This window comes from Trichomycterus rosablanca, chromosome 19 (assembly GCF_030014385.1).
Source record: "Trichomycterus rosablanca isolate fTriRos1 chromosome 19, fTriRos1.hap1, whole genome shotgun sequence".
NCBI classification, from domain to species: domain Eukaryota; kingdom Metazoa; phylum Chordata; class Actinopteri; order Siluriformes; family Trichomycteridae; genus Trichomycterus; species Trichomycterus rosablanca.
Genome location: NC_086006.1, coordinates 8523679 through 8537706, shown reverse-complemented (window position 1 = coordinate 8537706; position 14028 = coordinate 8523679). Strand labels below are relative to the sequence as shown.

General features: G+C 37.1%; 1 protein-coding gene across 4 annotated transcripts in view; it reads right to left on the bottom strand.

Annotated features, from left to right (window-relative positions):
• kcnab2b (potassium voltage-gated channel subfamily A regulatory beta subunit 2b) overlaps positions 1–14028 on the bottom strand; it is a 40639-nt gene that overhangs the window by 23537 nt on the left and 3074 nt on the right. For 3 of the 4 annotated variants that reach the window (XM_063014916.1, XM_063014917.1, XM_063014918.1), the window contains exon 1: positions 7089–7297. The exons of the other annotated variant lie outside the window; for it this stretch is intronic. In XM_063014916.1, coding sequence (XP_062870986.1) covers positions 7089–7297 — 209 coding nt within the window. Of the gene's footprint in view, positions 1–7088; positions 7298–14028 lie in introns of those variants that run through there. 4 annotated transcript variants of the gene reach the window in all.

Sequence of the window (14028 nt, the reverse complement as noted above, 5' to 3'; positions counted from 1 at the left end):
TGCGCCACCTGAGCGGCTAATGTACATTAATGTTACACAAAATCACCTTTTATTAGGTTTGTAAAAGCTTGGTGGTATTTATCGACCTTGCCAAACCATTATCCTGGTCAGCATTATAGAGAGCAGGGCAGGAACACACACAAGACAATCTGTTGGTCCATCCCAGAGCATCTTTACAACACATGATTAATAATTCATTGTAAATTTAAACACACCAAGCTTTCTTATACACAGCTGACTATACAGCTATACACTAGTGTAATGCTATTAAACCCATTCAGGAACCCACTTAAAGATCTGCTGATAAATATCCTGTCTGCTTGCTATGTTTCAGAGGAGTAAGTGTTCTAAACACAGTGAATGAAGCGAGTCAGAGTTCATATTGACTGATGTGGATGATGTCGGTCCTCTGGGTTAAAACAACACATTGAGTCACTGCTTATAGTGAATGTGTATGTACATTACAAGTATAATGATAATAATAATGAGAAGGACGATACGGTGGCTAGGTGGGTAGCACTGTCACCTGACAGCAAGAAGGTCTGGGTTCTTTCAATGTGGAGTTTGCATGTTCTTCCTGTGTCTATATATTATGCATACAGTCTATATACACTGATCAGCCATAACATTAAAACCATCTCCTTGTTTCTACACTCACTGTCTATTTTATTAGAAGCACTGTGTAGTTCTACAATTACTGACTGTAGTCCATCTGTTTCTCTGCATACTTTTTTAGCCTGCTTTCACCCTGTTCTTCAATGATCAGGACCCCCACAGGACCACCACAGAGCAGGTATTATTTAGGTGGTGGATCATTCTCAGCAGTGCAGTGACACTGACATGATGGTGGTGTGTTAGTGTGTGTTGTGCTGGTATGAGTGGATAAGACACAGCAGTGTCCACTCACTGTCCACTCTTTAAGACACTCCTACCTAGTTGGTCCACCTTGTAGATGTAAAGTCAGAGATGATCGCTCATCTATTGCTGCTGTTTGAGTTGGTCATCTTCTAGACCTTCATTAGTGGTCACAAGACGCTGCCCACGGGCTGCTGTTGGCTGGATGTTTTTGGTTGGTGGACTATTCTCAGTCCAGCAGTGACAGTGAGGTGTTTAAAAACTTTATCAGTGCTGCTGTGTCTGATCCACTCATACCAGCACAACACACACTAACACATCACCACCATGTTGGTGTCACTGCAGTGCTGAGAATGATCCACCACCTAAATAATACCTGCTCTGTAGTGGTCATGTGGGGGTCCTGACCATTGAAGAACATCATGAAAGGGGGCTAACAAAGTATGCAAAGACACAGATGGACTACAGTCAGTAATTGTAGAACTACAAAGTGCTTCTATATGGTAAGTGGAGCTGATAAAATGGACAGTGAGTGTAGAAACAAGGAGGTGGTTTTAATGTTATGGCTGATCAGTGTATTTATTCAGAATGGAGGTTTTGCTGTTGAACTGACTGACTGTAGCTAGAATAAACATACTGCACTGTAAGAGCTGAAATGAAAAGTGAAAATATGATATTAAATATAATAGCACAGCACTGCAGAAAGAATCAGAAAAGCCCAAATATCACACACTGTCATCTCGGTCACCTCATCCTCAATTTACTCCAAATTATTTTTCATCTCCAGAATCTATTCACTCTTATGTTTTTTATAATCCTAGCCTAGTATCACAGCTCTGCCTGTTTTGTTGTTCTGTTTGCTTTGAAAAGAATTGTGAAAGGAACAAATTATTTCTGTATTATTTATATTAGTGCATTATTTATCCTATATAGAAATGTAATGTAATATACGTGAAGATTGGGTTGGTAACTCCACATATCTTTGGGGGTGGGGGCTTGTGTTAGTCTGCAGCCCTCCTCAGCCCACGTGTGGTGCATGCGGCAAAGGAATTGCAACGGGGAACTACAAATGAACACGTTAGTAGCCAGCCCTGGTATAATATAGATCCTGATTTTGTTGTCTTAAGAAGTGCGTTGTTGTTTTGCTGTGTGCAGTTGAATTTTAACCTCTGTACAATATAAATTATACTGTTGCTATGAAACATACTTATCCCTCTTGTTTTGCTCTTGCTTTGGTCGTGTTTATGCTTGCATATTTATGAATATTAAGCACAGTCTCAAACTTAAGTGGAGTGAGTGTAAAACATGAAATGGGAAAAAATACATGTGTATGTGAATAATAATAATAATAATAATAATAATAATAATAATAAATAATTGTATAATATAATATAAATATGTAATATTATTAAACTATATATATGTAAAATAATAATAATATCAATAATAATAGTAAAATATATTATAATACAATATAAATATATAATATTATTAAATATTTGTATATATAAAATAATAATAACAAAATGTTATATTACAATACAATATAAATATATATTAAAGATTTTTATATATAAAATAATAATAATAATAATAAATAATTGTATAATATAAATATGTAATATTATTAAACATTTTATATATAAAATAATAATAATATCAATAATAATAATAATAAAATATTATATTATAATACAATATAAATATATAATATTATTATTACTTTATATATAAAACAATAATAATACAATATTATATTATAATACAATATAAATATATAATATTATAAAAAAAAATTTATATATAAAACAATAATAATAATCATCATCATCATAATAATAATAGGACCCTACATACACATAGTGCTAAAACAGACCAAGAACAGAATTTGTTAGATGGTAGAAATCCGCACACAATTTACAAAACACATTTGTTTATCAATTCAAAGAAAAAGAAAAAAGGCCACTCGCTGCACCAGCAGTTGCAGAAATCTTTACCCAACTCCGCACTGATCGGTGAGTGAAAAATACATAAATGGATGCCTGATACTTTCATTTAGACCCTTTGCAACAGTCATTTTTGAAAAAATGAAAGCTGATATACACTTGTCTATTTCATTTGTGTGTTTCTGAGAACTCACACTGCATGGTTAAATAGTCTGCCTGGTGGGGTCAAATCCTGCAAATGATATGCTGTGACCCAGTTGACAAGCCATGACTTAGGTGTACTTGTTCTTGACGATGAGTTATGTTCATTTATAGCATTTAGCGGATGCTTTTATCCAGAGCGGCTTACAGCTGTAACTGAATACAGGCCCAACAACTCTGGGGTAAGAGCCTCACGAGTCTAACAATGGCATTCTGGCAATGGTGAGGATTGAACCAGTGATCATCTGAGTACTAGTCCAATGCCCTAACCATTGAGCTGACAATGCACAGTTATGTCTATTAATAATTTTATATAACAAAAAACTGGTCACTGTCAGATTTCAACACTGTCATAGCTATACTCCAGTACAATAACTGTACTCATAACTATACTGAAGTAACTGTAACTATACTCATAACTATACGCAAGTACCTATAACTATACTCAACTATACTCAAGTATCTATAACTATACTCAAGTATCCATAACTATACTCAAGTAATTATAACTAGTCATAACTATACTCAAGTAACTATAGCTATACTCAACTATACTCAAGTAACTATAGCTATACTCAACCATACTCAAGTAACTATAATTATACTCAAGTAGCTGTATCAACTGTCTGTAACTATACTCATGCATGTACTCAAGTAATTATAACTATACTGATAACTACTCAAGCAACAATAACTACTCATGTAACTATAACTACTCAAGCAACTATAACTATACACATGTAACTATAAAAATAACTAACTAAAGTAATAACTATAATCATAACTATACTCAAGTAACTGTAACTACTCATGTAACCATAACAATACTCAAGTAACTAACTATAGTCATAACTACTGAAGTAACTATACTCATACGCATAAATCAAGTACCTATAACTATACTCAAGTAACTATAGCTATAGTCATAACTATACTCAAGTAACTATAACTGCACTCAAGTAACTATAGCTATACTCAATTATACTCAAGTAACTATAATTATACTCAAGTAGTTGTATCTATACTCATAACTAACTATATTCATAACAATTCTCAAGTAACTATACTCAAGTAACTGTAACTACTCAACTATAAATAAGTAACTGTAACTATACTCAAGTAACTACACTCAAGTAACTGTAACTACTCATAACTATACTTAAGTAATTATTACTATACTCAAGTAACTTTACTCCTAATTACATAACTATATGCGTTAATTATTTGACTATACTCTTTAATTATATAACTATACTCTTCAACTATAATCTTCAAGTAACTATACATACTATATTCTCTTTCATTTCCTTCTGGATCAATGAAGTATCTATTTGTCTATCCGTCCCTCCATCCCTTAATAGTCTTTGTAGCCTCCCCATCCAAACAGCAGCAACAAGGTAAATCCCCTTCCCACCTGCCCTTCCTTAGACACAGCCAACAGGATCTGTAAAGCATCCGACCAGGCCAGTGCGTTAACTTGATTAAGCCATCTGAGTACCTTCATATAGCTTTCTTACTGAATATTATTCAAACTCCAATGCATTCAAAATCTTGCTTTAGTGCTCAGTCATGTGTTTACGTTAAACTGACAGCAGCATAATACCAGCACAAAACCATCTTCGTCTCCGGCCAGCCACACTGAAACCACTCTCTTATTAACACAGGAAGATGTGGCAGGAGGATCCGCAGGCAGTTTTCATGCTTATGTAATCTGCCCTTTGATTCTTGCTCTGCAAAGCATGCAGTTAGACCATCCCTTTAATTCTTTCCTAGTTTTCCCTACAGCTGAATGGGAGATGCACGGTCATGAGTGGGGCTTCTGATCATTAATTCATTCATTCCACAGTGGGTAAAAGATAGCACTGCAGGGCTTGTGGGTTTACCCGAATCAAAGGGAGAATACAATTTTCAAAATGCACTTTCAATTTGTGTTGCCAGTCTTTGGTAGAGTACATTGGTGCCCAAAATGTATTATTTGGAACTAAAACATACTAAAACATTCAACATTCCTCTGAGATTTTGGTCCATGGTGACATTGACTTATTTACATTTATCTGTAAACAGATGTTTGTTCAAGAACTGCTGTAAGTCCTATAAATAAATTAATGATCACATGTAAAATATTAGAAAATATTGATGGCAGTACAGGGTTCAATGCTTTAGAACAAGTAGAAAATAAACATAAAGGACTTGTGTGCATAAAGTAAACGGCTGAAAGGGTGATCTTCAGAGTCGCACCCTTTGTTTCTGAGGCGCACCAGACCCACCATATCTTTTTTAAGATAAATGAATTATAGAAAGTATGGGAGAAGAAGCCATTTGGAATGCCAGCTAAGGCCGAGTCTGGCTTTCAGCGAATGTCTGGTATTAAGTTACACATTAGGTTAATAGGTAAGTTAGATATAGAGTACATTATCGCATGTTCCTACAAAGTGCTTCTGATGTGCCATTAGCCAAATTACCAGGTGAAAGAATAGGGGGTGTAAAAGATTTACAACGATGGTGGCAAACATAGTAAGTACATCTATGCTATTAAATGCAATAGATTATACATAAAAATACTTGAAAAAAACAAAATGTTAAATAATTCAAAAGGCTTTTTTATTGCTTGTGGATCATAGAGATGACTGATCGATAAAACCTTACATTATTAAACCTGTTCAATATAATAGGAGATACAATATACAACAACAAAATGGATTTTAAAATCTATAGAGCTTACACCCAGATAAAACAGAATATAAGTAAATATATGTTAAATAATTGTTAACATTATAAAATCAATTATTAAATTATATGCTTTCAGCATTGTGGCAACAGTTAAGAGTATGGCTTTCTCTTTTTTCTTCTTTTAAGTCCATACATACACCAAGTGAGGTCCATAAACCATGATTTGGAAAAAATCAAGAAAAAAAAGAAGAAAATTCACTAATTTAAGTTTTTCTTAAGTGTATTGTAGGGTTTCCATCAATATGCAGAATTCAAAATATACGTACATTGCTGTAGACTTAAAAAACCCCCCAGCACCTTAGTCCTCAACTGAGGCACAAATGGTGGTGATGTATATATATATTTTTGGATTTCAAATGACCATCTGGATAAATGTCCTCTTAACATGAGGTATAAGTTTTTATTCCAAACAAATCAATAGGAGGCCAATATTACACAGGTTTTTTTTAACCACTAAATGAATAATGTAAATATCTGTATGTGTGATTTTGACCTAGCATATTTCAGAAAATGCTGCTGCAGACTACACAAAACACATCCAAAAATAATGTCATACATTTAAAACATCTACAGTATATTCACATCCAGAATGCATATGTATATTTGTGAAGGTTTAATAAACAATATAATCTAATTTATTTAAATCTTGGTTTTCCTGCTCTACACAACTATGCTAAGCTGACTCTTTTAAATGTAGGTATTAGGGGAGGTCCGGGTCCTTTCTAAGCAGCTTCAGGTTCCAAGATCATCTGTGCAAACAACTGCCTATAAGCACAATGTACATCGAATGTACATTGTGGTCTATTTGAAAAAGTTGAAACCCCTTTCCCAAACTGTCACCTTGTCTGTTGTAGGGCTTTCTGCTTTTCTCTTTAAGCTTATATGAATGTAAAGCTCGCTTGACTCTGAACGGTGTTGGCTGTGGTGCAGAAATCCTAGACAAAATGTTAGCTATGTTTTTTGGCATGAAAGACTGGGCAAGGACATTTGAGTATTGGACTACCTCGTGTGATACCTCAGGAATGTATACTTTTTCTATACCCTTTCATTCACAGCTGGAGCTCGTGCCACCTTCCTAACCTAGCCTCTTGTTTTCTTTATGTAATGGCTTCTTACTTCCTAGGTAATGACTGACCACTGCTGCAACTTTTCTTTGCATATATAAAATTGGGCTAATTTAACTGTAGTATATTTAGCAAACTTAGGTAAGTGTTCAAAGGATACTAAAACACTAAACACAGCCAAAATATACTCAACTATATCCAAAATACACTCAACACTTTCTGCAAAAGTTTGTCTGCAAAACCACTGATCACTCTCATGTTGACAAACCAGCTGTCAGAGTTCCTCTCTTACCTATACTTCATGCCAGACCTGACGCACTGCTCACTTGACGAGGGCAGGTTCTGAACAGAGAGTTGCCCCAGGCTCCGCGCCACCATGGCCACGGTTCGGAACTTGGTTCTGGTTCCCAGATTGGGGCTTCCTGCGTTCTGCCGGTTCAGACGGTCCTCGGTGCTGCGGCTCACAGCGCGGTGGTCCGTACACACAAAAGATACCTGCATGGTGCCGGCGGGACACAACGGGCAGCCTGAACACACTGAGGGGGAGCACGAGATGTCCTTAATTTTCCTCTTGGTATAAAATGAGTAATGGATTTATGTGGCAAAGTAGTAGATGCAGGTAGATACAGACCGGAAGTTCACAGTATTTCCTCTTCATAAGGAATTCTGTTCCTTTTAGTCCAGAAGATGCATTAAGTGGTTCCAAAGCAGTAGAATGTCCACAGGCTTACTGTTGGCTATCAGAGTATATATAAAGAAGACCAGGCTTAGAAGACTAATCAGATCAGAAGAAACTCTAGGTCTTTTCATGTCAGACTGCAACTCCTCACACTCCACTCTGCTCTGCCTTTAATATCTGATTCTCTTCATTCAGCTCCACCATACACTCCGCTCTCACTCCCCCCAGCAGATCACTTTTTTTCCCTCTCTCTTTTAGTCACGACATTAGTTAACTCCACAGCCTTCTGCTTCATCTATCTCTTTTAAAATATAACTCAGTCATATCACCACATTAAATGTCGAGAGAGTGAGAGAGACAGAGACAGAGACAGAGACAGACAGACAGACAGACAGACAGACAGACAGACAGACAGACAGACAGACGGTGGAAAGGTATGTGCTGGATCTGATATTCTACACTGCATATGTATTACATTGTAATAAAGGACACACACAAACAAACACTGCAATACAGGAATATTTTCTACACTCACTGTCCATTTTATCAGCTCCACTTATCATATAGAAGCACTTTGTAGTTCTACAATTACTGACTGTAGTCCATCTGTTTCTCTGCATGCTTTGCCACTGACATGGTGGTGGTGTGTTAGTGTGTGTTGTGCTGGTATTAGTGGATCAGACACAGCAGTGCTGCTGGAGTTTTTAAATACCGTGTCCACTCACTGTCCACTCTATTAGACACTCCTACCTAGTTGGTCCACTTTGTAGATATAAAGTCAAAGACGATCGCACATCTATTGCTGCTGTTTGAGTTGGTTATCTTCCAGACCTTCATCAGTGGTCACAGGGTGCTGCCCACAGGGCACTGTTGGCTGGATATTTTTGGTTGGTGGACTATTCTCAGTCCAGCAGTGACAGTGAGGTGTTTAAAAACTCCATCAGCATTCCTGTGTCTGATCCACTCATACCAGCACAACACACACTAACACACCACCACCATGTCAGTGTCACTGCAGTGCTGGGAATGATCTGTCACCCAAATAATATCTACTCTATAGTGGTCCTGTGGGGGTCCTGACCATTGAAGAACAGGGTGAAAGCAGGCTAAAAAAGCATGTAGAGAAACAGATTGACTACAGTCAGTAATTGTAGAACTACAACGTGCTTCTATATGGTAAATGGAGCTGATAAAATGGACAGTGAAACACCCATTCCTGACATGAATGTCATAGATATGACAACGTGGCGTTACAAACGCAAACAAACAAACAAAACTAAAGTTGGGGGTTTGTACATCTGTACTTGCATTATTTCATTTTCTAATTTGTTAATTTCTCACCTCATTTATGGCGGTATAAATGTAAATAGAAACAAGTGTATTGGCTTCAGTGTGGAAGACTGTTTGGATATCGAAGATATAAATTATGTGTAGTGGTCGCTGTTTGTGTATATGTTTAAGTTTTACAATACAAACAATAAATATACTTAAAAAAAGAAAAGGAATGAGTCTGCTTGTTCTAGACAGATGATAGACAGGCTTGCCTGCAGTTGTACAACTATACTAGACAGGCTTTTTTTGCACCTTTTGAAACTGTGTGCACAATGAAGTGCAAAAAGAAGAAAACTAGTGAATAAATGTTTAAACATCAGCGACCAACAAATGTCTGTTCACTACAAACCCATAATGATCAATGGACGTATTAAACTGGATCCTGACTTTTTTACGGAACGCGAGCTCTACTTTCAGAGAAATCCCTTACCATGTAATGATAATTATTTTAGGTTCCATTGGCTGGATTCACAAATCAAGCCTTGTAATGAAACACTATGAGACAGATTATGCAGCCTGACCTGCATTAACATTCACCCAGATGAGCAATGATTCATAATGCAAATGGGTTTTTTCCCTCTTTTATCCAGTTACAATCTTTTCTTATGGTCTCAGACTCCTTAAGCTGGAAAACACCCCACAGTCTCATGATTATCAGCTAAAATATTCACCAATTCAGTATTCTGCTAGATGGTGCATATAATTGGGTTATTAACAGTATCTTATTTGCATGAAGATAGATTGAAATCAGTTAAAACAGATTTTTTTATTTATTTCTGTTTCATTTTTGAATATATACATACAGTATATTGTATAGAAATAATCAATCCCAATTGAAAAAGCACACATGCCACTGGCTCATAAATTGCAGGTTGAGAGGATAATATATAAATATATAATATATATATATATACAGTATATACATATATATATATATATATATATATATATATATATATATATATATATATACAGTATATACATATATATATATATATATACAGTATATATATATATATATATATATATATACACAGTATATATATATATATATTTATATATATATATATATATATATATATATATATATATATACATACAGTATATATATATATATATATATATATATATATATATATATATATATATATATATATATATATATATATATATATATATATATATAAATAAATATATTTGGGATATGTGTACATGAAACTCTGATGTGATAATCTGACATATAAATCATCATTAATCAGCGACTGTGGCACCCTCGGGTCCCGAGCGCTGTGCTCTAAATTCCTTAGCACTGAGGATTAAAGCCATCACTAATAAATGAAAGAGAGTGAACTCTGACTGAGCTGAACAAAATGCTGTTTCAAATTAAAACTTTAACTGGACATACAGTAGATACTCTAAATGGACAAGAGTATTTGGACACCTGACTATGAGCATTGGACATCCGACACAAATAATAAATATAAGAATGTATGAATACATGGCAGACGCTGAACTTTGGCCTCCATAGTTGTGTGCTGTGCTTTTTCTGACTGTGTGCAGCATGCATGATGACATACTGTGAACTAAACATGGACTAAAATGTTCCCAATGTTTGGAATTCATCCCACACAGAATTTGACTGTACTAAAGGCAAAAAAAACCCTACCAAAGTAGCCAGTAAATATATGGAATATCTTGTGGGTTGAAGGTTTAGCAGGTGTGGTGCAGTTTCAGCCGAGTTAGCAGAGGAGTGGGAATAAGCTTATGAGGAGTGCAAAATTCAGGTGGAAAATTGGTGGAGGCAGAAACGGAGGAGCGGTGTATCGTCAAACTGTGAGCAATCAGCACACTTAGGAAGAAAAAACAATAAACCTTATCTAATTATAGATCTCAAGTCTTACTCTGCTGGAAACACGTAGTACCTTAATAAAGTAATAAAGAATTCTTCTCCACATTCTTTTTTTTTATCTCATCAATCAATTACACTCATTTCTTTTTTTGTAATCACTCCACTTGCTTTGTCACTGTGCTTTGGACCATTATGTAAAAGGTGAGTTTCAATCCAAGATTACCTGTACTGTACAACATTCAGATTTCTACCAGTCCTGACCAGGTTGCCAGTCCCAGTTCATTTTCTAAAACCTTGCACATGTAGCATAATGCTGCTGTTCGAATACACCGATCAGCCATAACATTAAAACCATCTCCTTGTTTCTACACTCACTGTCCATTTTATCAGCTCCACTTACCATATAGAAGCACTTTGAAGTTCTACAAGTACTGACTGTAGTACATCTTTTTCTCTACATACTTTTTTATCCTGCTTTCACCCTGTTCTTCAATGGTCAGGACCACCACAGAGCAGGTATTATTTGGGTGGTGGATCACTCTCAGCACTGCAGTGACACTGACATGGTGGTGGTGTGTTAGCATGTGTTGTGCTGGTATGAGTAGATCAGACACAGCAGCACTGCTGGAGTTTTTAAATACCATACCACTCACTGTCCACTCTAGTAGACACTCCTAGCTAGTTGGTCCACCTTGTAGATGTAAAGTCAGAGATGATCGCTCATCTATTGCTGCTGTTTGAGTTGGTCATTTTCTATACCTTCATCAGTGGTCATAGGACGCTGCCCACGGGGCGCTGTTGGCTGGATATATTTTTGGTTGGTGGACTATTCTCAGTCCAGCAGTGACAGTGAGGTGTTCAAAATCTCAATCAGCACTGCTGTGTCTTATTCACTCATACCAGCACAACACACACTAACACACCACCACCATGTCAGTGTCACTGCAGTGCTGAGAATGACTCACCACCCAAATAATACCTGCTCTGTAGTGGTCCTGTGGTGGTCCGGACCATTGAAGAACAGGGTGAAAGGGGGCTAACAAAGCATGCAAAGAAATAGATGGACTACAGTCAGTAATTGTAGAACTACAAAGTGCTTCTATATGGTAAGTGGAGCTGATAAAATGGACAGTGAGTGTAGAAACATAGAGGTGGTTTTAATGTTATGGCTGATCGGTGTATGACGCTGAGCTTACAAATACACAAGGTGTAGGGTGTTAAGTGAACCTAGCCACTGTGGGGTAACACATCAGTGCATCCTTAGTGCCAGTCCCAAGCCTGGATAAATAGGAGGATTGTGTATGTGGGCGATGATGTGTTGTGGTAACTGGAGCAGCCAAAATGTATTCTTTCATTCATTCATCTATTTAATCGTTCTTAATTTGTGCTATTTAAAATCTTTAATAGCTTAGTACAGCTTATACTGTATGTTTAAGATACTTCAGATCAATCTATAAGAATATTACATTGTGAAGATGCAGGCATGAAAGAAGCTATGCTGTTGGTCAAATCATTTCATTACACTTCAGGACTCTAACAGTTAAAAAGTCTTAAAATAATGTGACAGCAGAGGCGCAGATAGACTCATAAACATGCCCACATAACAAACACTGAGAAAACCTGTCAGGTATGAATACTTAGTCTATAAATAAATGTGTTTGAGATATACTGCCTTTTTAATTTAAGTATCATTAAACTGTATTATCTGATTTATGCTTAAACCAGTGAGAAAGACATTCTATTTTTTTCTATTTGTGCATTTTCCCTAATTTTCTGGCAATTTAGTCATATCCAGTTACCCGATTGTAATGTGCTCCCACTACCTCAGACTGCTCCTGATTGCTCCGACACACGTGCAGTACCAGCCCATCTTTTCACCTGCACATGGCGAGTTCATACGAGGATGTGTTTCACACACAATGATCTCCATTATCCCAGACACCTCACTGTCACTGCTGGACTGAGAATAGTCCACCAACCAAAAACATCCAGCCAACAGCGCCCTGTGGGCAGCGTCCTGTGACCACTGATGAAGGTCTCGACCAACTCAAACAGCAGCAAGAGATGAGCGATCATCTCTGACTTTACATCTACAAGGTGAACCAACTAGGTAGGAGTGTCTAATAGAGTGGACAGTGAGTGAAGACGATATTTAAACACTCCAGCAGCGCTGCTGTGTCTGATCCACTCATACCAGCACAACACACACTGGCACACCACCACCATGTCATTGTCACTGCAGTGCTGAGAATGATCCACCACCCAAATAATACCTGCTCTGTGGTGGTACTGTGGTGGTCCTGACCATTGAAGAACAGGGTGAAAGCAGGCTAAAAAAAAAGTATGTAGAGAAATACAGAGATGGACTACAGTCAGTAATTGTAAAACTTCAAAGTGCTTCTATGTGGTAAGTGGAGCTGATAAAATGGACAATGAGTGTAGAAACAAGGAGGTGGGTTTAACTGCATCAGTGTATGTACTAGCATTAAATTTGACAAACAGTATACAAATTAAATACCAAGTAACGTCTCAATGCATCAAAATGTTTGCACTGCAATACAAAGCTCAGAACTGAAACCACAGTCAGGTGCCAGGTGTGCAGCCTGGCACCAAGCAGAGCATAATGCAAATCTAACAAACGGGAAATGCTGATGCAGGACAACTGTAAGCAATAACCAGCAAATTAAACAAAACCCAGATGTAAAAAACAGCTTCGAAAGACACAGAAGCAAAGATGATCTCCAAAGGTGCAAACTACTTGAACAGATGTACAAAATGAACACACTTGACTTGGGTCAGCATTGTTCACCCTGAGACCAGACCTTGTATTCTGCACAAATCAGTGCATTTTTAGGCCAGGTCCTAATTTTGAGCACACTGGGGGACAGATTAAGGATGGTACACAAAAAAAAGTAGCACACAACACCCACTCTCACCCTGACTGGGACTAAAAACAATGGAGGAAACACTGGAACTCCACCTTAAACGTGTGTGTGTGTATTTATGTTTATATATACTCTGATCAGGCTCTGATTCATCGTGATTCATCAGACCAGGCCACCTTCTTCCATTGCTACGTGGTCCAGTTCCGATGCTCACAAGCCCATTGTTGGTGCTTTCGGCGGTGGACAGGGGTCAACATGGGCAGTATAACTGGTGTGTGTCTATGCAGCCCAATACGCAACAAACTGTGATGCACTGTGTATTCTGACACCTTTCTATCAGAACCAGCATTAACTTCTTCAGCAATTTGAGTCGCTCGTCTGTTGGATCAGACCACACCGGCCAGCCTTCACTCCCCACGTGCATCAGTGAGCCTTGGCTGCCCATGACCCTGTCGCCGGTTCACCACTGTTCCTTTCTTGGACCACT